At 37.4% G+C, this 22688-nt stretch overlaps 1 protein-coding gene across 3 annotated transcripts in view; it reads right to left on the bottom strand.

The window, feature by feature from the left end:
* RAB28 (RAB28, member RAS oncogene family) overlaps positions 1-20454 on the bottom strand; it is a 64106-nt gene extending 43652 nt beyond the window's left edge. The window contains exons 1-3 of one of the 3 annotated variants that reach the window (XM_081084252.1): positions 20163-20454; positions 15592-15688; positions 10173-10261 (exon numbers count right to left, since the gene is read on the bottom strand). In XM_081084252.1, the coding sequence (XP_080940378.1) occupies positions 10173-10261; positions 15592-15688; positions 20163-20237 (261 nt within the window). In that variant the 5' untranslated portion in view covers positions 20238-20454. The remainder of the gene's footprint in view (positions 1-10172; positions 10262-15591; positions 15689-20162) is intronic. The other 2 variants (XM_081084253.1, XM_081084254.1) reach the window with 2 other exon arrangements.
* Between the last annotated feature and the right edge of the window lie 2234 nt (positions 20455-22688).

Here is a 22688-nt window from a genome sequence, read left to right as displayed (position 1 = left end):
AAAGGCCGTCATTCTATCCACTGAGCCAAACCAGCTAGGGCCCCATATTTTTAAATAAACTTCTAATGAAATATACTCATATTCATTGTTACCAATAACTGCTTTTGCACTACAACCACAAAGTTGAGTAGCTGCAGCAGAGACAGTGGGGCCTACAGAATCTAAAATAGTTTCTATCTGGCTCTTTAAGGGAAAGTTTACCAATTCCTGATATAGACCAATATGTCCTGTATTTCCCAGTCAGCAATATATCTTCCAGGACTCAAGAAAAATAGAAGGATAAGCCTTTTTCATTAAACTAGCTACCTATCAACTCAAAAATCTATCTGTTCATATACCAATTCTCAACAGCATTCATGTAAAAACTACGATTTTATCTCTACTCCTAAGATGACAATTTTGTACCAGTTTTGACCTTCACCTCTATGGTGAAAAATTGAGAAGGGAAAACAAGAAAACCAAAAACACTAAAATACAAAAGAAATTCCAGGCCAGAAGGGTACTATATTAATCAGGTGATCACTTCATTAAGTATATAAACGTCTAACCACTATGTTGTACACCTGAAACTACTGTAATACTGTAATTGAAAAGTAATTTTTTAAAAAATAAAGGGGGAAAAAAGAAATTCCAGGGCTTTCGGTTTCACCTCCAACATGTAAAGAGCTTGGAAGTTGTCACATTTGTCCTACAATCAGAAAAGAAAGCTAAACAAACGGAAAATAAATTACTTTTCTTGGATAAAACAGAGCTGAGTTTGGCAGGTAATTTCCACCCTGAAATCTGGGAAGAGAAGTAAATTCAGAGAGTCATAACCCAAATCTGCTTACCTAGAGCAGAAACCATCAGAGCCAGTAAATGGTAGAAACATTTAAATGATAAATTTGATAAAATGCTGAAGGTTGAGTATGGTCTAGCTTGAAAATTCCTGGGGGAGTGAATTTTATTTCCAAGAAGCCCACCAGATCCTCGTAAAGAATCAAGAAAGATTCCTTCCTGGCTCTGGCATGGGAAGGGAGAAAGTAACCATTGTAAAATATGCACAGAGCATTATCCATAAAAAGAGATATTCTCACCAAGAGAAAAGGCTTAATCAGAGTCTTACCTGATGACATGGAGGAAGGGCAGTTCCTAATTACAGCCCCTTCTATCACCCTGTATCACCTAAGTGGGAAGAGCTAAGAAACACCTGTGAAGGTCACAGCCCAGGGTCACAGGCCACCAAAAGGCCATGACTTAATCGTAAGAGTACAGAATGTTTCCCCTCCCTCATACTTTACCAAACACCAACACAGCTGCATATAATAGTAGTGGATTATAGCTGAAAAAGCTACAAGACACAAACTCCAACTAAGAAAGAATTCTTTAAGACACCCAGAAAAAAAGGAGAGAAAAACTCAAAGACATAGAGGAATTTGATGTCTCTGGCACCTACAGCTTCAGTTAACATTAAATTCAGACTAACTCCTGGCCATGTTAACATAAAACCTCACAATAAAGGTCTATTTGACTGAGTTCTTATTACTCAATACATCATGTCTAGCTTTCAACAAAAAATTAGAACACTAAAAGGCTGTTTGAAAAGAAAAAGCAATCATTAGAATCAAACTCAGATATAATAGAGTTGGAATTATCAGACCAAGAATTTTTGTTCATTTTTAAAATATATTTGTATTAATTTCAGAGAGGAGGGGAGAGGGAGAGGGAGAGAGAGAGAGAAAGAAACATCAATAATGAGAGAGAATCACTGATCAGATGCCACCTGTACACCCCCTACTGGGAATCAAGCCTGCAACCCAAGCATGTGCCCTTGACCAGAATGGAACCTGTGACCCTTCAGTCCACATGCAGGCTGACACTCTACCCACTGAGCCAAACCAACTAGGACGTCAGACCAAGATTAAAATAACTATGATTAATATGTTAAAAATTCTAATAAAAAGGTAAGACAACATAGGTGACTAACATAAGCAAAGAGATGTAAACTCTAAAGAATTAAAAAAAAAAAAAAAAAAAAAAAGGAGCCCTGGCCGAGTGGGATCAGGCCTAAACCAGCAGTCGAACATTCCCCAAGGGGTCCCAGACTGGAGAGGGTGCAGGCCGGGCTGAGGGACACACACCCCTCACTCCCGTGCATGAATTCCATGCACCAGGCCTCTAGTTTAAAGTATAAAAATTGGTATCATAATAAAGCGGTCAATTTTCCAAGAAAACATAACAATCTTTCATGTACATATACCTAATAACAGAGTATCAGAATACATGAGACCAAACCAATAGAACTATAAGAAATTCCAAATCCTCAAATCCAGTAATATAATTGGAGATTTCAACACTCCTTTTTCATTAATTGATACATCAAGCAGAAAACCAGTAAGTTGAACGGAACAGCACTAACAATCAGCGTCATCTAATTGACATTTTCAGAACAGTTTGTCCAACAACATTAAAATTTACACTCTTCTCAAGTTCACATGAAACACTCACCAAGACATGCTGAAATAAATGAGTAATCCTATCTAATAATAGACAAACACAGTAATTGACCGTACCTTTGCTACACCTCCCACTGGCTAATCAGCACGATATGCAAATTAACCACCAACAGAGATGGTGGCTAATTTGCATACTGCAGGCAGGGTGGGACATCACCATCCCGCCTGCCCGGCCACCATCTGGGCCTGCTATTTGCCACCCGGGGCGGTGGGGCGGGACAGCTCCATCCCGCCTGCCCTGCCACCAGCCCGGCCTGCTATCTGCAACCCGGGGCAATAGGTGTCCCGTGTGCGACCCAACCCGGGGCGGCCGGGTGGGGCAGCGAAGGCTTGAAGGTGGCTCCAGTCGGAGCGAAGGCCTGGGTCCCAGGTACCAGAGGCAAACTGGTGCCAGCAGCCAGGGGAAGGGAAGGCCTATTGCACAAATCTTTTTGTGCAACAGGCCTCTAGTTGTTAACATAAAATAATAGAACATTTTAATAAAAATTAATATTTTTCTTGAACATTAACTTATCAGACACTGAATAACTGCACAAATTAATAAGTGTAACGCAAATAAACCAGTTTTTCTTGTTCTCCAAAAGTGAAATATTTCCTGTTGCGCACACCAAACAAGTCAGTACAAGACTAATGACACGGCAATCGGCTGCTAAAATATTTGCTGCTAGCATTAGTGGAGAGAAATGATGCACCTGAAAGTAAGGCGCATAAGGGAAATGAATGCAATACAATTATTGTAATCAGCCGAAGCCGGTTTGGCTCAGTGGATAGAGCGTCGGCCTGCGGACTAAAGGGTCCCAGGTTCGATTCTGGTCAAGGGCATGTACCTGGGTTGAGGGCACATCCCCAGTAGGGGGTGTGCAGGAGGCAGCTGATCGATGTTTCTCTCTCATCGATGTTTCTAACTCTCTATCCCTCTCCCTTCCTCTCTGTAAAAAATCAATAAAATATATTTTAAAAAAAAACACACAATTATTGTAATCAGTCACTAGCAAACGTTGTAGTTCATTATTAATAATTATGTATAATAGGATATTGTAAAAATTAAGTTATGAAATTTTTATTAAAACGTTTCTTACATACCATTATATTGGCTGGGCCACAAAAATATTTATTGTGGGCCTTGTTTGACATGCTTGGACTACACTGTGGGCCATAAAATATACCTTAGCAAATTTATAAGAATAGAAATCATACAAAGCATGTTAGCAGATAGACTACAATGGAATTAAATTAGAAATCAGCAATAGAAAGATAGCTGGAAAACTCAAAATATTTGGAGATTAAACGACATACTTCAAAATAACACATGGGTCAAAAAAAAAGTATAAAGGGAAGTTAAAAAATACCTTAAGCTAATAAAATCACAACCTATCAAAACTTTTGAAATAGAGCAATAATAGTGCTTATAGGAAAGTGTATAGCACTGAATGTATATATTAGAAAAGAAGAAATATCAATAGCCTGAGCTTCCACTTTAGAAACTAAGGAAGAAGAGCAACTTAAGCCTAATGCAAGCAGAAAAACTAAATAATAAAAATTACCTAGAAATCAAGGAACCCTTCAGCACTGCCGGTGGGAATGCAGACTGGTGAAGCCACTGTGGAGAACAGTATGGAGCTACCTTAAAAAACTAAAAATGGATCTCCCATTTGACCCAGTGATCCCACTACTAGGAATATATCCCAAGAAACCAGAAACGCCAATCAGAAAGGATATATGCACCCCTATGTTCATAGCAGCACAATTCACCATAGCTAAGATTTGAAAACAGCCTAAGTGCCCATCAGCAGATGAGTGGATTAGAAAACTGTGGTACATATACACAATGGAATACTATGCTGCGGTAAAAACAAAAGGAACTCTTGCCTTTTGCAACAGCATGGATGGAACTGGAGAGCATTATGCTAAGTGAAATAAGCCAGTCAGAGAAAGATAAATACCACATGATCTCACTCATTTGTGGATTATAGAGAACAACATAGACTGATGAAAAGGGACAGACCCAAAGACTGAGAAACAGCGATCAGGCTATCAATCCCCAGAAGGAAAGTAGGGGAGGGCGGGGGTAAGGGGAAGAGATCAACCGAAGGACTTGTATACATGTATATAAGCCAAACCAATGGACATGGACAACAAGGGGATGGGAGCATGAGTGTGCGGGGCGGGGTGGGGGGGAGGTTGGGGGTTAATGGGGGGGATGAGGACACATTTGTAATACCTTAACTAATAATAATAATAAAAAAAAATTACCTAGAAATCAATAAAACTGAAAAGAGGAAAACAATAAATAAAATGAATAAAACCAAAAGCTGGTAACTCTCTAGCCAAGTTAACCAAAAAGGGAGGTATAGAAAAGAGACAAATTAATAAAGTGTATCACTACTGATCCCACAGACCTTAAAAGGATAATAAAGGACTATAAGCAACTCTATGGCTAAAATGTGACAACTTAAATGAAATGGATCAATTCTTTAAAAGACACAAACTACCAAAATCATAAAAGCAGACACTGACTCCCAGGGCCTCTGCCCACCAGCTTCAGCACACCAAAGCCAGACCTCTAAGTACTCATCTCTTTGGGAGTCTATACAAGCACCTCAAAGCCCTAAGTCTCTCACCACATGGATCAATCCAGACCTCTTCTGACTCCTTCCAGAATTCTATCAGAATCTTCTCAGCCAAAGTAAAATACAACTCCCTCACAAATCCAACACATCTTGGTAACAACTAAAATCTGAAAAGAATCAACTGGGGATACTGGAAATAATTTTCTTGGTAATCTTGTAGATATCTAAACCCATCACCGTGTGTCATGTCCCTGGTACCCTCTTTTACCACCCATCTACCCACTATTCATCCTTTTCCTGTCTTTATCCCCTTACTACCCTGTGCTTCCTCTTCCCAATTTGCCCTACCAGTGCCCCTCTTCTTCCCAAATATTTCTGCCATGACTTTTGGAAATCAGATTTCAAGTTTAATAAATCCTGCTATATTTTCAAATTCTTCAACACTAATTTCCTCCATTTTCTATAACTTAACATCTCTTTCTCCCCTGCAATTCCCTTCTCTTTGTAAACCTCAAGATGTTTAGTAAATATTATATAAAATTACTTCATATAGTATATTGTTTTCATCTATTTCACTTATCACCATATCTAATAAGCATGATGAGTCAGTAAGTCAAATGGATACCATTTGCAAAGGAATAACTGGTAGGAGTCTTGAAGAAATAAACACTGGTGGGAACACAACAGTCTTAGAAGGTATTTCATAGATTTATTTCTAAATTTTATAAGGCACCGTACACATACAATTTAACCTACCCTAAAATGAAAAGTTCCCTATTCTCAAAATGCAGGTGATTTTTCTCCCTGATTTGTATGACAAATAATGTACTTTAGTTTTTAATTATATATAGAAATAAATCATATAGATATACAATAGTCATAACAATATATACTTTGAAATAACTACAGTCTGTAAGAAGAAATAGCAAAGCAAGAGAGGTCTGCAAATATAATTAGATATAAGTTGGCAAAAATCCAACTAAAAATTTCGTAATAAAAGATAGCAGAGGGGCTCAGGGAATCCCACTTTCAGATGTGATCTCTCCTCAGTTGTCATACCAACACCAAATCCTTTTGTTGGTGGTTAACAGGCTGGCTCATCTGTGGGGGGCACTGGCACACAATAGTAGTTATGTTCTAACTCACAAATGACTATACTTCATTGAGCTTATGCTCAGTAGGGCAGTGTTTGCTAACCACTTAGATTCCAGGATGGAAAGAGCTACAAAAATGAAACATGCAGTTCTTCTCTGAGGTTTGTTATTAGCCTCTGTTAGCCACAGGTTACAAGGCACTAAACACTATGCACTGTGTGTTTGCTTGTAACCACTATGAAAAATAGTCTATAACATCTTCCTGAAGACTCCTAGAAAAATTTAAGGCAATTCTAAATCTGGGAATTTAACTGGGATATACTTCAATTCTTAGAACAGTTCTTGTCAAAATATCCCACTAATTCTTTCTTGGGTGTCAATTCAATTTTGTTTCACACAATACTATTCAACAGACTATTTAATACTAAAGTTTAATGCTACTGGGGGGGGAGGGGAGTGAAGAGGATAAAATAATCAGTTGTATTTGAAACTAAATCAATTTCCAAACAACAAATAAGCTTCTTCATGGATGTTTTAAAAAGCTTTTAAAAAAAGATTCACTAACTTAATAGCTCTGATGGTTTTAAGATAATTATTTTTATACCCAATATATAAACTAGAGAATCTAAAATAAAATCCTAATAATACATTAAATTGATGTCCTCAAAACAATTCATCAAAACATTATTTATGAAGAGTTCTATCCTGTAACGTGTGTGCTAAAATATAAAGTATTCATGAGATAGGTAACAGATAGCATCAACAACTCTAGAAAAAATATTGATCCACTTTGAAGAATAATTATATGATATAATATAAAGTTAAGTATATTTAAATGCTACTAGAATTATTTGAAAGTATTGTTCTTGAAAAGTAACATTTCCCCTAATTTATGGTAGTGAATTGTAGTTAGAGCTTCTCTGACCTGGATAAAAAATTTACACATATTTTAACAAGAAACTACTAGTAAATGCACTTCATATATTTTACATAGCATTTAATTTAAAATCTCTGGAAAGAAGAGAAAATTTATTATATTATCATTAATTTATGACAATTCATTTTATCATCTCAGAATTACTAGTTTCCTGAGACACTATCATGCAAATGTTAATGGACCTCTCAGAAGTACTGCATTATATTGTTGTTTAATAAAACATGGTATATGCTTACAACATTCACAGAAATTGTAAAATATAAATAAGACACCATCAAAGAGAAAAAAGACCACCTTCAAAATAGAAATCTTACATAACAAGTTCTAAAAAATATATAGCATTCTCTTCCTCCCAAGATATGAGGTGAATTAGAAGAGAATAGAGAAATTTTACTAACCTCAAGTACTCTCAAAAAAGGTGGAAATTTCTGAAATTTCTACAAATTTGCCCATGATGCCTACTAATTATAAGCAGGTATGTAATAGTATAAAACATACACTGTACAAAAGATGATGTGAGGGGATGTCATACATTATGAATGTACAAAATGCCACTAATTATATACTTTAAAATGATTCATTCTATATTACATGAATTTCACAATATTAATTTTTTTTAAATATATTTTTTATTGATTTTTTACAGAGAGGGAGAGAGATAGAGAGTTAGAAACATCGATCAGCTGCCTCTTGCACACCCCCTACTGGGGATTTGCCCACAACCAAGGTACATGCCCTTGACCAGAATCGAACCCGGGACCCTTGAGTCCGCAGGCCGACGCTCTATCCACTGAGCCAAACCAGTTAGGGCTAATTTTATATAATACCATAATTTTATAACATTAACAAACTTTAAATAATTTAAGTATATCAAATAATAATTTTTAATGACTTTACATATGGTAAAATTAAAAGATTCCAATACATGAGTGTAATATTTCCCTAAGTTTTAAATTAATTAATTAATTAAATTTTATATTATTTTCGCTGAGATGCATAAAATCTTCCTGTTCTCCACTAACTCTAGCTATATCTATAAAACAGAAAGATTTTATTTGACACTCAGAATCAAATATCATAAGAAGCTTGACTAATCTAATTTTCTTTTCTTCTTTTTAACCCAATATGTGTCCTTGAAGATAGATCTTAATGGAGCAAAGAGGATAGAGATTTTTATTTTCAAATCCCATTTTACCAACTATGTGAAACAAGGACTGTTGATTTCCACAAATCTCTGTTCAGCAATTTTTCTTTAGATTAATATCCACTTTAAACATAATCAGTTTAAAACAAAAAATTAAAACAACAATAAAGACAGAAACCAAAACCTGAGATGTACCTTTTAAGGGAAAAAAAAACATGCATAAAGTATCAAGTCATATGGTCACAAGAGAAAACGTTAAGTGAGCAGGAAGGCTTTTCAGGAGACAAAGAACAATCTATCTATATGTATAAAACCCTAAGCGACTGTTCGACCGTTCAACCAGTCATAATGATGTGCACTGACCACCAGGGGGCAGACGCTCAATGCAGGAGCTGCCCCCTGGTGGTCAGTGCACCCCACAGATGGGCGCCAGATGCCGGGCTCACAGTTGGCTAGTGCTGCTGCAGTGGTGCGAGCCTCTCCCATGGACACTCCCCCTGCATGCCCTTCCCCTATCTGGACCAGGACTGGGATTGGGACCAGCATCAGGACTGACTGGGTGCAAGGCCGTGGCCGCTTCTCGGTCATGGGCACACCGGTATCTCCCTAGGACGGGCATGCAGAGACCATAGCGAAGCAGCAGCAAGCCTACTCAGCGGCAGCAGCAGCAGCGGCGGCAGGCAGCAGACACAGCAAGGCCAGGATGAGCAATGGCGGCGCAGTGCCCAGCCTGGGTTTTGGGCTCCTCCCCAGTCGGCTGCCACTTCGCAAACTACTTCATCCCTCAGGGGATGTTGGACTGCCAGTTTCGGCCTGATCCCCACAGGAGGGACCCCACCAGTGCACAAATCCATGCACCGGGCCTCTAGTGTAGAAGAAAGAGCTCTAAGAACCCAATCAATGTATCAATCATATAAAAAGCAAAAGTAGGGCCTTTGTACATGATCAGAACCATATGAGCCTCATTTATGTTAAAAATAATTCAGAGAATCTCTTTTTCATCAAAAATTAAAGTAATGGTATTTAACAATCATCAAACTTCATGAAGAAGAGTGCTTAACATTATCTGTCTTCATATTCTAGATTCATTTCTTATAGGCAACATAGTTCTACATAACCAAGTTCTTATTATCCCACTAAAAACATCAAACTCCTCCCAGTGCCCAAGATGATGTGAAGGAGACACGCTAATTAAAAGTGGAAGAAAAAGCAAAAATTAATAGCATGTCCATAATTAACTTTTTAAAGTATACTACTACCATGCACATTCCCTATTTGTACAATATTTTAATTTAAAAACATGTCTATATAAGCTCATGTTGCCAAATAATTTTTGTTATATAATATACACATTTTCTTCTGAAAAGACATCATTACCATGTTAAAATATTTTATGTACTTCATATATATAATTAGTCATACTTAGTTTTCTGATATAATATAGTGATATATCTATTAAATCTGTAGAACTATAAATATTTAGCAGACTAGTTCATATAACAAAAATATAGACATACAAATATGCTTTTTTGTCCTCATAATTTAAATGAAATGAAATTTTCCTTTTCTATATTTTTTATTCATTCAGCTTATATATTTTAAAAGTTTTCACTATTCTGAAGTCAGCTAATAAATATCACAGTAACAATTATCACTACATTTATTCAACTGCTGATAATAATATCATGTAATATAAGTAGCATATGAAAGCTATTAGAGTCACAGCAGTTCCTTGATCCAAATCATTCCAAACAATTTGGGAAGGATGAAACCAAAGGATTAGCACAAATAAAAAGTTTCTCTACATATCAAATAGAAATCATGTCCAAAAAAAATGTGTGTGTGTGTGTGTGTGTGTGTGTGTACCCAGTTAAGTGTGTTTGTGAGAAGAGTATTTTCAGCATCAGAATAATCACAGAATTCATGTCATACCTGGGCTCCATAGATATATTTATCCAACATCTTGCCTCCTATTGTCTGTCCTCCTATATCCCAAACTTGAAGTGTAACATTCAAGTTTCCTAAAATAAGGAAAACAAAAAAGGAAAATAAAAGAATACAAAAAAGTTAAGTAACAATGTAACAACTGAATCCAGTTTCACAGAACATTAAATCACAATCATAAACTCTGAACCTAATTTGCCTTTTATTATACAGACTCATGTAGTCAGATATTCGAAAGTATAAAGTAATGTTATCAAAAGAAATCATAGTGGAAATTTAAGCTTATACTTTTACCCCATTTTCATGGAACCACATTTATAATTACCTTTAAAACAAAAGAAAATAAAGAAAGCATTAATTCATAAATTTCTTAAATATTTTTTTAAAATATATTTTTCTTGATTTCAGAGAGGAAGGGACAGGAAGAGAGAGACAGAAACATCAATGGTGAGAGAGAATCATTGATTGGCTGCCTCATGCATGCCCCACACTGGGGATAGAGCCCAAAACCAGGCATGTGCCCTTGGCCAGAATCGAACCTGGGACCCTTCAGTCCGCAGGCCAACGCTCTACTCACTGAGCCAAACTGGCTAGGGCAAATTTCTTAAATCTTAAAAAATTTTTCTTGAACAGAAAGTAGAATATAGTATTTGTACCTGGAACAAGAAAGATACTTTAAAAATAAAAATTGAATTTTATATACTAACCTACCCTATTGCACATAATGAATTTTACTGTTAAGTTCCATACTCTAAAGGTTCTAAAGCCCACAGAATGATAATAGACAACAAAATGAATCCATAGTTTCAACTCGAATAAATTTTTTAAATTTGAATGTCAGCTATTATATGCAATAGTAAACATAATAAAAAAAAACACGTTTTCAAATTTAAACTTATAAAATACAAACACAATCAATTACCCTCTTCAGAAGTGAGGTAGGGTATATACCGCATGTATCACTAAATATGATGCATTTATACCTGTTCAAAGCATTTCCATTGAAACAAATTATATGTGCTTCAAAGCCTTCATAAAATCGGCTTTATAATGTTTCTTCCATGCATAAACATTATAAAAATATGAATCAATCTTTAAAATTTTGTAGTTGATTTTGCAAATTATTGATAAGCTACTCTCTCTAATCAATACAATTAATGACTAGAAAAAGACCATGTTCAATATGCTTTGTAGTTTAACATTTCAAACTATTTCTTCTAATAAAATTATGCCGTTTTCTCCAAAGGTAGGCAAAATTTCAGTATCTTCAAAATGAGTTCCTTCACCAATAATGTATCTTCCTGAAAAATTTGCAAATCAGAAAAACTCAAAATAAAAACTTAGAAACTAAAAAAATGGTGTCACTTCAAACACACAAAAAAAATGAGAAAAGGGCTATAAAATATATGAATTTTTATACCAATGTAAAACATTAAAATCGGAAAATGTTAGTCAAACCATTCAACTTTACAACTGAAAGGAAAGCACAACACTGGACTAACCAGCCAAGTTTTGCCCTTAACTCTGAGTTTTGTTGGGTGTTGGGTATGCATTACAATCTTTCCATTATTTGGATGTAGGTCTGTTCATCTGCCAACATGCAGAGGATTTACATGAGGAACCTCCATTAGCATTAATGAGAGCTACTGAAGTTTATCACCTGTCATCATTCCCACATACACTCACTTTCGACGTCCACAGAGTAATGACAGAAATGTTTTTAAGCTCTATGAATACGAAAACCAAAATGTCACAGACTAAGACTTGTCCAACAACTTGTAAAAACATAATTTCTTAAAAATCTAAATTTTTCAAAATTCGAAGCTGAACTCATTCCCCTATACTGCTGTCTCAAATTAAGCAGGCAGAGCTAGCCATCATTAGAATTATATCAAATAATTTCAGAAGCCCTTATGTAAACAGGCAGTATTCCACTCATTTTATTTGGAAAAACTCTTTACAATCAGTATCTAAAAATATTAATTTTTACAGTAGGGTTTTTGGCAACACTTAATAAAATACATCTACTCCCATTTTTTTCAAGGACAGTAAAACCTATCACTTAACTTCATATGAAGATATACTAAGCCTTTTTCCTTTAAGTTCTGATATTCAGGTCCTATCTGAATTAAGTGTTGTGAATACTTCAACTATAACTTTAGGAACATGATCTTCATGACATGTTTCAAATTCTGAGGACAATCACCTGAAGACTCTAAATCATTTATTCAACTGTCTCCAAGAGGTTTATACTGTATTTATGTGTTGAGGGTATTTTTTAAATCCATACCTTTCCGAATAAGCACTCTTTTGTGGTTGGCTTGTTTTTTTTAATATACATATTCTAGTGCTTCAGAAATAAAAACTGCTATGCATTACTGATAACCCATTAATATGCAATGCTAGCAAAAGAACAAAGCAAAAGAGAAAATTTCTACTACCATAACCTCAACAAATATTAACTTTTAGTTATTTCATATATCTAGAAATATAATTTTAATTGCCACATTTGAATTTGAGATTAACACATAAAAATAAAAATGAAATCACATAAACATGGAATTCAAATCAACATCACTTTGGTTTCTGCACACATAGCCATGAAGTCTCCCAGTATGTTTTCAAAATAGCATACTTATGAAGCTATATAAATAACTAATATTTAAATAATATTGCAAAATTTTTAAAAATCAAGAATCTATCTAATATAATTTCCTAATAAAGAAAACATTAAGAAAATTGCCAGCAATCTAATCCCAAATGCAAAATTGTACAAAATTCCTGCTCCTTTGTAAGAAAAGACATGTAACTGGAGAAAAAAAATAAATAAACGAGGTGACAAAATACAGGTAAGTTTCTTTTGGTATGAATCAAAGCCACAAAGAGGATTCAACAGTGACCTTATAAAAGTACACTTGGTGCCTTGGTTAACCTTACTTAAAGTGCTGCATAGTCAAGATGGAACTAAAAACACAAGTCTGCCCACTTCTTGTACTAAAGACTTAGAAATCCTTTTCACAGTAGAACGCTGTTTACTGGACTGTACCCACAAGCTTCCTGAAAGTATTTTGACTAAGGCTCTTAAGAAGCTCTATCAGCAGAATCTCTGACTAACAGATAGACTATTTTAAGCAGTAAAATCTGCACAGTGGTTGCATCCAGACTATACAGCATACCAGATCATGAAATACACTAAAATGGATGAGTATTTGCAAAGTAATGACTTTGAAAACGTGCATGAAGAGAATGTGAATAGCTGGACAGGCGGTATTACACCACTAACGATCTGAATGGACATAAGAGTTACTGGAATACTAATAAATACTAGATTTGATTACTATGCTTCTTTACTATCAATTTCTTTACTATAAATCCCATAATGCTACCTGCAATGTTTTAGCAAAGCATACAAATATTGATCATACTATATTTAACAGTTACAATGAATTAAAATTAAGGTAATGTATATTAACGATATACTATGACTTTGTAATTTACTCCCCTTAATAGGTAAATTATTTCTTAATTTACCTATTAATTATATAAAATCAAGATACATTAAAACTATTTTTTCCTACTGAAATTTCTACCATAATGTCTACTTAATAGACATAAATCCAATTGCCTTTTCAAAAAAAGGAAATTTCTGGAACTCTGCCAATCAAAATAAAACTGAATCAGGAAAATTAAAATATACATTCATTGAATATACATTTCCTAACATCATTTTTTAACCTAAGTACTTTCTAACTCTAAAATATTAAACTATAAATTTGAATTTCAAAAATACCAAATATTTTTTGCAAAGTAATCAAAATTTAAAAATTGGTTAGTACTGTGCAACAGATCAGAAACCATCACATCTATCAAATATATAAAATGTCCAAAATTAGTCTTAAAATGTTTTTAATGTTTGAGTAGGTACTTGCTCCTTTATTTAAACCTCTGAACTAAAAAATCAGAAAAATTAAACAATATTAATGATACAGAAAGATGGTGTTTTTGCTAATTAGCATCAAAAGAACATAGTCAATAACTAAGTACATTCTGGGATTCCCTGTGTACGACTGGCACTTCTGAAAAAAATGCTCTAAAAGTATGTTTTCAGTATGTATATTATGTGATAATGCATGTATTCTGCTAGTGACTGCTGTAAATATTATGAATGTAGCAGTAACCTACCCATAAGAGTGGGAATGATGAAAATAAAATGAGATTTTTGGTTTTGAATACATTAAAAGAAAATACAAGTGAAACTAAATATGCATGTTTCTCATTTAAACCTCTTGTTGAAAAATAACTCCATAATAGAATATTAGAATTCTTTTCTCATATTATGTCCTCTAATTTTTTTCTAAATACAGACCACCACAAAATATAAGAGCCTATTACTAGTAAGATTTGCAGAATACCTTAAATTACCAAGAGTTTTCATTAGCTGTTCCAGAACTCTCATGGAGAGCTGAGAGATGGGGTGCTTGAGAGGTTAAAATATTTTCATAATATTAGATTTTACTAAACCCTTTCCACTATCACTCATATCCCAGCATAGGATTCTGACACTACACTTGCAACTGTTTTTATTCAAATGGGTTTCCTCAGAGAGGAGGGAGATACACTAGTTTATAAGGCTAATCAAGATAAACTGCTTTTAATAAAATACTTTAAACATATAATTTAACCATCACAGTGAATGGACAGAAAATTTTAAAGCCCCAATTGTTCAGTAACTAACTTAAAACAGAAACCACTCTTTTTTTGTTATTATTTCCCTGTATTTCCCACAAAATGTGCTGCAACTGGCATCTAAATAGTTCCTTTGCATGGTGAACTGAAACATCTTGAATGCTCAAACTGTATTTTTATGAGTGCCTAGGGACCCTAAATTTTAGTGGTCTATTAAATGCCAGCAATTTCATGCTGCCTTGCATAAAACAGCATTCACATATTAGAGCACAGAAGTTCCATAGCTACATTATACTTCTGGTCCAACTTTCTCTCAAACAAAAAACTGAAGCAGAGGCTAATCAAAATAATATTTTTAAAAAATAATCCTTTCCAGTCTTTTCCATTTACTTTATACGGTATCTGTTGATAATAGTATAGCGTTTGATTTTTTTAAAAAATGTTTTAGAATTTTATAAGCAACTATTGTTTATCCTCGAAAAATCTGTAGTAGTCAAAAATAGTAGGACAGTAGATAAGTATTCATATATAAACTTTATTCTCACACCATGGACAATGTCTTCATGGTAGATGCTGATGAAAATTAATCTCCCTAAATAAACAGACTGATTACTCATATTTTCATGTAGAAGCAGCCCCAAAATTTATTTTACACATTTCTGCCTATGTCTCTTATTATAAAATATGCACAATTTTCTATATTAAACTTTTAGTCTCTTACCTGGCAATGTTATCCTTCTCAAAAAGAAATCCAGTCCTATAGTTTGTTTGTATTGTTTCCCAAAAGTTTCTTGAGCAAAACACGTAGCTAAGGAGGTCTAAAAAATTAATGCACATAATATCAAAATTAATGTCTTTGTTTTAGAAATTTAACATCACATCACTACTAAAACTTATTAAGTAATATTAATATTCATACTCCCATTAATCCAACAACTTTAAGCTGTTCTAATCAGTTTCAAGAGGAAGAGGAACTTAACACGCCACCAGGTAAACTTCACTTGCCAACAGCTATCAGTGGAGACAACAAACTGCTAGATCTCTTTAAATCTGCAATGTCAAGCTCCTTTTCCTAGCTGGAAATTAGAATTTGAAATGTATCAACAGAGAAAACTAAAGCATCATGATAAAAGATCTGAATCTTATATATCCATATATATCAGTTCAATTCAAATTTCAGAAAACTCTTAAGTTTCATTTTTGAGGTTAAATAATTTTAGTTGTTTGTGCCCTCAGCCAATAATAAAAAATGATTAAGGAGGGAAAAGACTGTTTATATAATTTCTTTTCTTCTCCCCCTCCCCATAAGAAAAGTATCATTAAATATCTAATTTGTCTCTATATTAAAGCTGTTAAATAAAAATAATTCTATAGAATAACTCTGATAATATATAGTCCTTAAATGAAAAAGTTGATAGTTTTAAATTAATATTAAGCAGGTAAAAATAAATGTTTTCCACCCATGAACCTTGAAAGTCATAAGGATATTATAACCAGAACAAATATATACAGTATCTACATTATTTTAAAAGCTCAAAAGTTGTATTCAAAATTCTAAGGTTTTACCATTTCTTATCAAAGCAAAAGAATAATTAATCATTCTGGTAACAAGTAAAATAAGTCAGCTTACAAGCTTCTTAAACATCTTAAATGCACTATTTATTTGTAAACTTTCCCAAACAGAAGAGAAAGACAGTTTCATGAAGATTTTATGTACTTCAAGACTCCTAAAGTTAAGGAAAAATGGCACTTTGGTTTGAAAAGTTAAAACTAGATGTCAACTCCTAAATATTTAAAATTAAGATAAAATTTCCTAGATAGCGCATTATAATTATGACATAAGTATAGCAGTGCAAAAGAAATTCTAATCAATTTCAATTCCTTTAAACAAAACAACCTAAAACTCCTTTTGACACAAGAAACATATTTCTCACAGAAATGGCAACTTGCATGCCTAGCTCCAATTCCTTTATAATAGTTAAATACTCAGCATTCATAATAAATTTCGAAGACACTTGGTCAAATATTTACTGAGCACTACGAGAAAGATGTTCTGCTAGATAATGAGAAATAAACTCACTACACCAAAATGAAAATGTATTTGGCTTCCCTGAAGCATATAACAATACCATAAAAACTGAGAAATCAGAATTAAAAAGGTAAAGTACTCCTTTTTAGACCTTCTTTCAAAACTTTAGACTTATTTATGCCATTGAACTTAATTCAGAACACAACTCATCTGTGAAGAAGCTCAGAGTTCTAAAGAAAAAGATATAACTATCATCACTACTGCTACAGATATTTCAAAATGTTTAATACATGGATGGCTGAAATATTTTAAGTCAAAAAGAAACTCAGAGCATATGTAACATCAGCATAATGTCTTTTAAGGTAATTTTTCACTTAGAGATTCTCAAAGTTCAATGTTTTTATACTAATGAATATTCAGAACAATTCTAAGGTTCTTTTCTTAGAAACTTCTACCCACACTTTTGAGGCAAAATTAGGGTTTCAAGTGAAATGAAGTATAATCTATCAAGAGTACCGGTCATTGGGCACACAAAATATTAGAATGGATTCTTGTTTCATCTCCGGACACTTTATTATAATTACTATAAAATTAAACAGGATCAACCAAATCAATGGGAGGCACTTCCTCCTCAATTATGTAGTCTTTCTACTATTTTTCAGATCCAATAAGTTCTCACACATCATTGTATAAATATGGGTCTTAAACAAGTATCAAGTGAGCAACCATCTACCATATCTGAAATATTTCATCTCATTCTGTTGGGATTTTGTTTGTGTTATGGTTTGGTGAACATTTTGCCAACAATTTTTAACCACACTACACTTATTAATACTGAGAAGACACCATAAAGAATGTTTTGCCTTAAAAAAATCTTTAAAAATATGCAATGAAATCAAAAGTGAGAATCCAAACAGGAAAGAGGTAAAACGTGTGTTACTAGGGGGAGGAGCTAAATTTCTCTTGGAGAGACTGTTGGTGGTGATCTCAATCTATTCTCTCAGTTTGTATCAAAATGCTCGGAGTTAGAGCTAGCAGATACGCTCATGCTAGAAAAAACGGCCAGGAGTTAAAGCAGGATACAAATTAGAATGAAAGAGAGGCTGAGTTCATAAAAGAAAAGGAGGTAAAATGGCAATGTTGGTAGCTGCCAATAATTGGAGAACTGAATAGGGTATGGAGAAAAAAACTTGATACATGAATAATGATAAAAGGTCAGGTTTCCGATGCTTGTATCTGAAAACTTTGGACCAAAAAACTCTTACAGTTTAAAAATAGATGATTCAAGATGTTGAAAACTAAGTCAAAACACCATCATGAATATCACTGTTCTCCTTTGAAGCAGAATGACAGCCCTTCCACAATACAGAAGGGAGAAAACATGCTTTGTCCTACACAGAATTTTAGACAGAGATGAAAAACCATAATTATTCACACTAAATTAACAAGAGGAACACATGTATAACAGGCTAAATGAAAAACCTAAATACAGAATTATGAACAAATTTCAACTGAATAATACACTTATAATAGATAAATACTGGGAGAAATCAATAAAAGTTTAAAGAATTATGATAGAATGTAGGATAATGGGCAATTTTTTGTCTTTACAAGTGTATTAGTGTTATAGATTGTCATTACAATTTTAAGCAGGAAATAAATTATTTGACTGTAAAAAATGTAAAATGAAAAATTACAAGGCTTTCAAAAGAAAATATGAAGAATGAGAAAACTAAAATGTAACCTAGATTTTTATTGAATAACGGTGTTAGAAACAATGCTGGGTGTTTTCAATTCATACATTCAAAAAGTTGTTTGAAGTGTACAAAAACTCCTATAATTAATACTTTATAACGAAAAGTGATCCCAAGTTCTTCTCATCCCCAAAATGCTTAAGGCAACAGCATATTTAGTGGGTTTTCCTCGGCAGTAAAAATCAGTAACAAAATACAGAAGGCAAGAAAGAAATTAACAGAATTCTCCAAATTCTGCACATGAATGACACGTTTCCCAAAGGCCCTGGGAACCCAAAGCACAGAACCAAAGACACGGACACCAGGGTCCAAACCATGCCGGGGGCACGGAACAGTGAGGACGAACATGGGAAGCTGGTGCTGATAACGAGAAGGCTCTGGCTGGGGGGCGGGAGGGGAGAAGAAAGGAGACAAGCTCGAGCGGTACTCCCAGCAACAGCGTCGGCGCCTCGGGCAGAAGCGACAGGTGCGATGGCACCCGGCAGAGAAGGGGGGGGGCGGTCACAGACCCCTTGGAGATCCCAAGGACCGAGCTCTCCGAAGAGCACACACAGGGCGATGTTTGTTCCATTTCAGCAGCTCCACAGCGTTGGGTTACAAACCCCCGGCCTGGCCTCGGGCGGGCGTCAGTCTGGGGACCGGCCGCCGCCGAATATTCCCACGCCCTGGCTCCCATTCATTCCACCGAGCCTCGCGGAAGGCTCGACTTCCGGGCAAGGACCACCGCCCACCCCACCCCGGGTCACGCTAACAGCTCTCCCCCCAGCATCCAGCCCCTCACAGGAAGGAGCTCAGCAGGGATTTGGGGGATGAATGCTTGAGCTGACAGGTGCTGTCCTGGAAAGAGCGAGGAGCGGGCATGATGCTGGGAGACAGCAACTAACGCTGATGGGGTGCGCGCTGCGTGCTGGGGGCTACTTGTGGCTGTTCACGTGGAGTGTGCACTTGCACGCTTCGGGCTGGGAGGCGACCCCCGTGCACACCCCGCCCCCGCCGCGCGCGCCCCCCTCACAGAGGAAGCGCGACCAGGTGAGCTATGTGCCCTCCGAGGACCTGACCAGTAAGTGATTCTGGGGGTTCGTATTCCAGAGCCACGCTCGCGGGAGCCCCCAGGGAAGTAAGTGGAGGCATCGGGCACGGGAAGGGGGAGGGGGAGCGAAGTGTGGCCTGAACGAAGGAACGAGATGCGCGGCTCTGGCCAGATCCCTGCCCATCACCAGACGGAGGCTGGACAGCTTCCTGGGAGGCGAGGCCGGCGGAGTCTGGAAGGACAAGCAGGAGTTCGCGCTGCATCGGGGAGCTGAGAAGTGACCTTTTTAAATAGGTATCATTTCAGGGGAGGGTGGAACGCTCTCGCCAGCCATTACCAAGCGCCGGCGTCGCGCCCGGCCCCAGGCCACGACCTGGCGGGCCCGGGCCCGAGGCCCCAGGGCGGCGGGGCGGAGGCTGCGGGGTCCAGGGACGCGCCAGGGCCTGCAGGCGAGGACGGCGAGCCCGCCCCGGACTGACCTTCCCGGAGGTGCCGTCCCCCAGCACGACGATTTTCAGTTGCCGGTCCTGGCTCTCCTCCTCAGAGTCCGACATGCTGTCCCGGGAACCAGGCCTGCCTCCCCCCACCCCCCGAGGCCGAGGGAGGAAGGGCAGGAGGGGGCTCCGGGGGCGGGGAGAGGAGGAAGGACGGCAGTGGGAGCAGAACCCCCCGCCCGGGTGCCTGAGCCACCACCGGAGAAATCCGCGCAAATCACTCGCCGGGCGCCATCTTGCCCGCTCTGCCGCCCCCCTCGGCGCGGCCACGCCCCCTTCGCGTGACGTCGACGCGCCCCCCCAGCGTCAGCTCCGACCTGCGCCCGCCGAGCCCCCCGGCCGAGCCGGCCCATTCGCGGGCCTGGGACGGGCGCGACGTTCGAGGCGAGCAGCCAGACCGCGGCCTTACCCTCGCAGGGACCGTAGGCGATGGGGGGGAGTGTATCACTCAAACGAGGCAGGAAAATGGGTACCGAGTACCTGGCAGATGTTCTAGCAAATTCTCTTGTAGCCATCACCCCGGAGAAGACCCCCGAGACGAATGGTTTGGCCCGAGGGAGGGGTGACGCCTGGGCTGCGCGCCGCGGTTGCCATGGGAGCCAGGCGGAGGGACGGAGCCTGTGTCGGGGCGCCCCGGACACGGCTTGTCTGGGGGAGCGCGCAGGGGCGAGGCCCTGGAGCTGGAACCCCAGAATCGGAGGGTTCATTGATCAGTCCCAAACCCTAAAGTAGCAGTTGTCAAAGCATGGTCCAGGGAACCCTGGAAGGAGAGGGGGGGCAGATAAAATCAAAACTATTTTCATAGTAATACACTTTGTTTTATTTTTTTTTGCCTTTTTTCATGTTCATTCTCTCGCAGGTATACAGAGTTTCCAGAGGATGGATGAGGTGTATGACATCACTCTGGCAGCTAAGGGAGCCTGTGCTTATTATTCTGTTTCAAACATTTCTTAGTGTTAATATCAAAGCCGTAGTGATAGCTAAACTTAAATAAACAAACGTTCTTTGGGGTTCACAGTAATCCTTAAGAGTGTCAGGGGCCCTGAGCCCAAAATTTGGGAAACTGCTCTCCAGTAGGGTAGGTAAAAGACATCTACATATATATATATATGAAATGAGATAAAATCGCCCTAACCGGTTTGGCTCAGTGGATAGAGCGTTGGCTTGCGGACTCAAGGGTCCCAGGTTCGATTCCGATTCCGGTCAAGGGCATGTACCTTGGTTGTGGGCACATACCCAGCAGGGAGTGTCAGGAGGCAGCTGATCAATGTTCTCTCTCATCGATGTTTCTAACTCTCTATCCCTCTCCCTTCCTCTCTGTAAAAAATCAATAAAATATATTTTTTAAATGAGATAAAATCCACAATAATAATTCCGGCCTACTATGTTTGTCTCATTGTTAATTATTTGACATGTTCACTCCTCATGGGCACCCCAAAAGGAATAGGTAGAATTATCCCATTTTACAGATGAAGAAGCTTAAGTCACAATAAGCTGAGCTCAGAGGCCATGTCCTTCATAGAATGAGATTCCAATGGGAAAGCGAAAGAAGTGTAAGAAGTGCCCCGCCTGGAGGCAGCCCTGGAATTCTGATCACAGACTGCACTTACTTGAGCCACAGTTTCCTTATTTATAAAATAGAGGTATGGCCCTACCTCCTTCACAGGGTTGAGAATTCAATGTAATAATCAATGTAAAGTCACAGAGCACAACGCCTGGCATATAGTAAGCACTCATTATTAACCAATGTGATTACCACCCTCGGCATCCGTCCTGAGGTAAAACACCTCTGCATTCTAGTCTACCTCTTCCTCTGTAGATAGGGCTGGTCCATAATAACAGCTACCTAGTTAATATTTCCAGTCTTCCTCTACTCCCCACCACTACCTTTCTGCATCACTAGGTGTGTTCATGAAAATTAGAAGAAAAAATGCATGTAAAAGGGTCTGCAAAATGCTTGGTAAATGTTAGCTTTGGGAATCTGTATCTAATAAGGATAGATTTAACCCCTTTTTGTCCACAAGGGGAGTTAATGTGGCAGAAACTTGCTTTTCCACTCTTCCTTAATGAAGATGGTTGTGTGGCCCATTACTGACCAATGAGCTGGAAGAGGGTGTCGTTTGGGAGAAATCTGGGAAATATTTTCCTCTCTGATAGGAAAAGGAGGAGAAAAAGGAGAGATGCAGAAGGAAAGATCTCCACCTCCTTTCCTTTGCTGTCAACATTTGAATGAGGACATAATGTTTGGAACTGCTCCGTCTTAGGCTTCGTATGGGGAATAATAATAAGGCACTCAGTGATGTATTCCATTACTTGAAGACAAAAAAATTCCCAACTGGCAAAACTATTTTGGCCAAAAACTAGATTTAGCTAAAGTCATAGGACTGATTTTCATGTGTAGTTTAATGTGAAGGGAGAGCTAGAGGAAAACTTTGCATTTTCCAGTCATTAATTTTCTAAACAACGGCCTTCATCCCTGTGACATGAAATAAAAAGCCAATTGCATCAAGT

This window comes from Myotis nattereri (genome assembly GCF_964212035.1).
Source record: "Myotis nattereri genome assembly, chromosome: 1".
NCBI classification, from domain to species: domain Eukaryota; kingdom Metazoa; phylum Chordata; class Mammalia; order Chiroptera; family Vespertilionidae; genus Myotis; species Myotis nattereri.
Note: the sequence above shows the minus strand (reverse complement) of the source record. Positions and strands in the feature narration are given on the sequence as shown.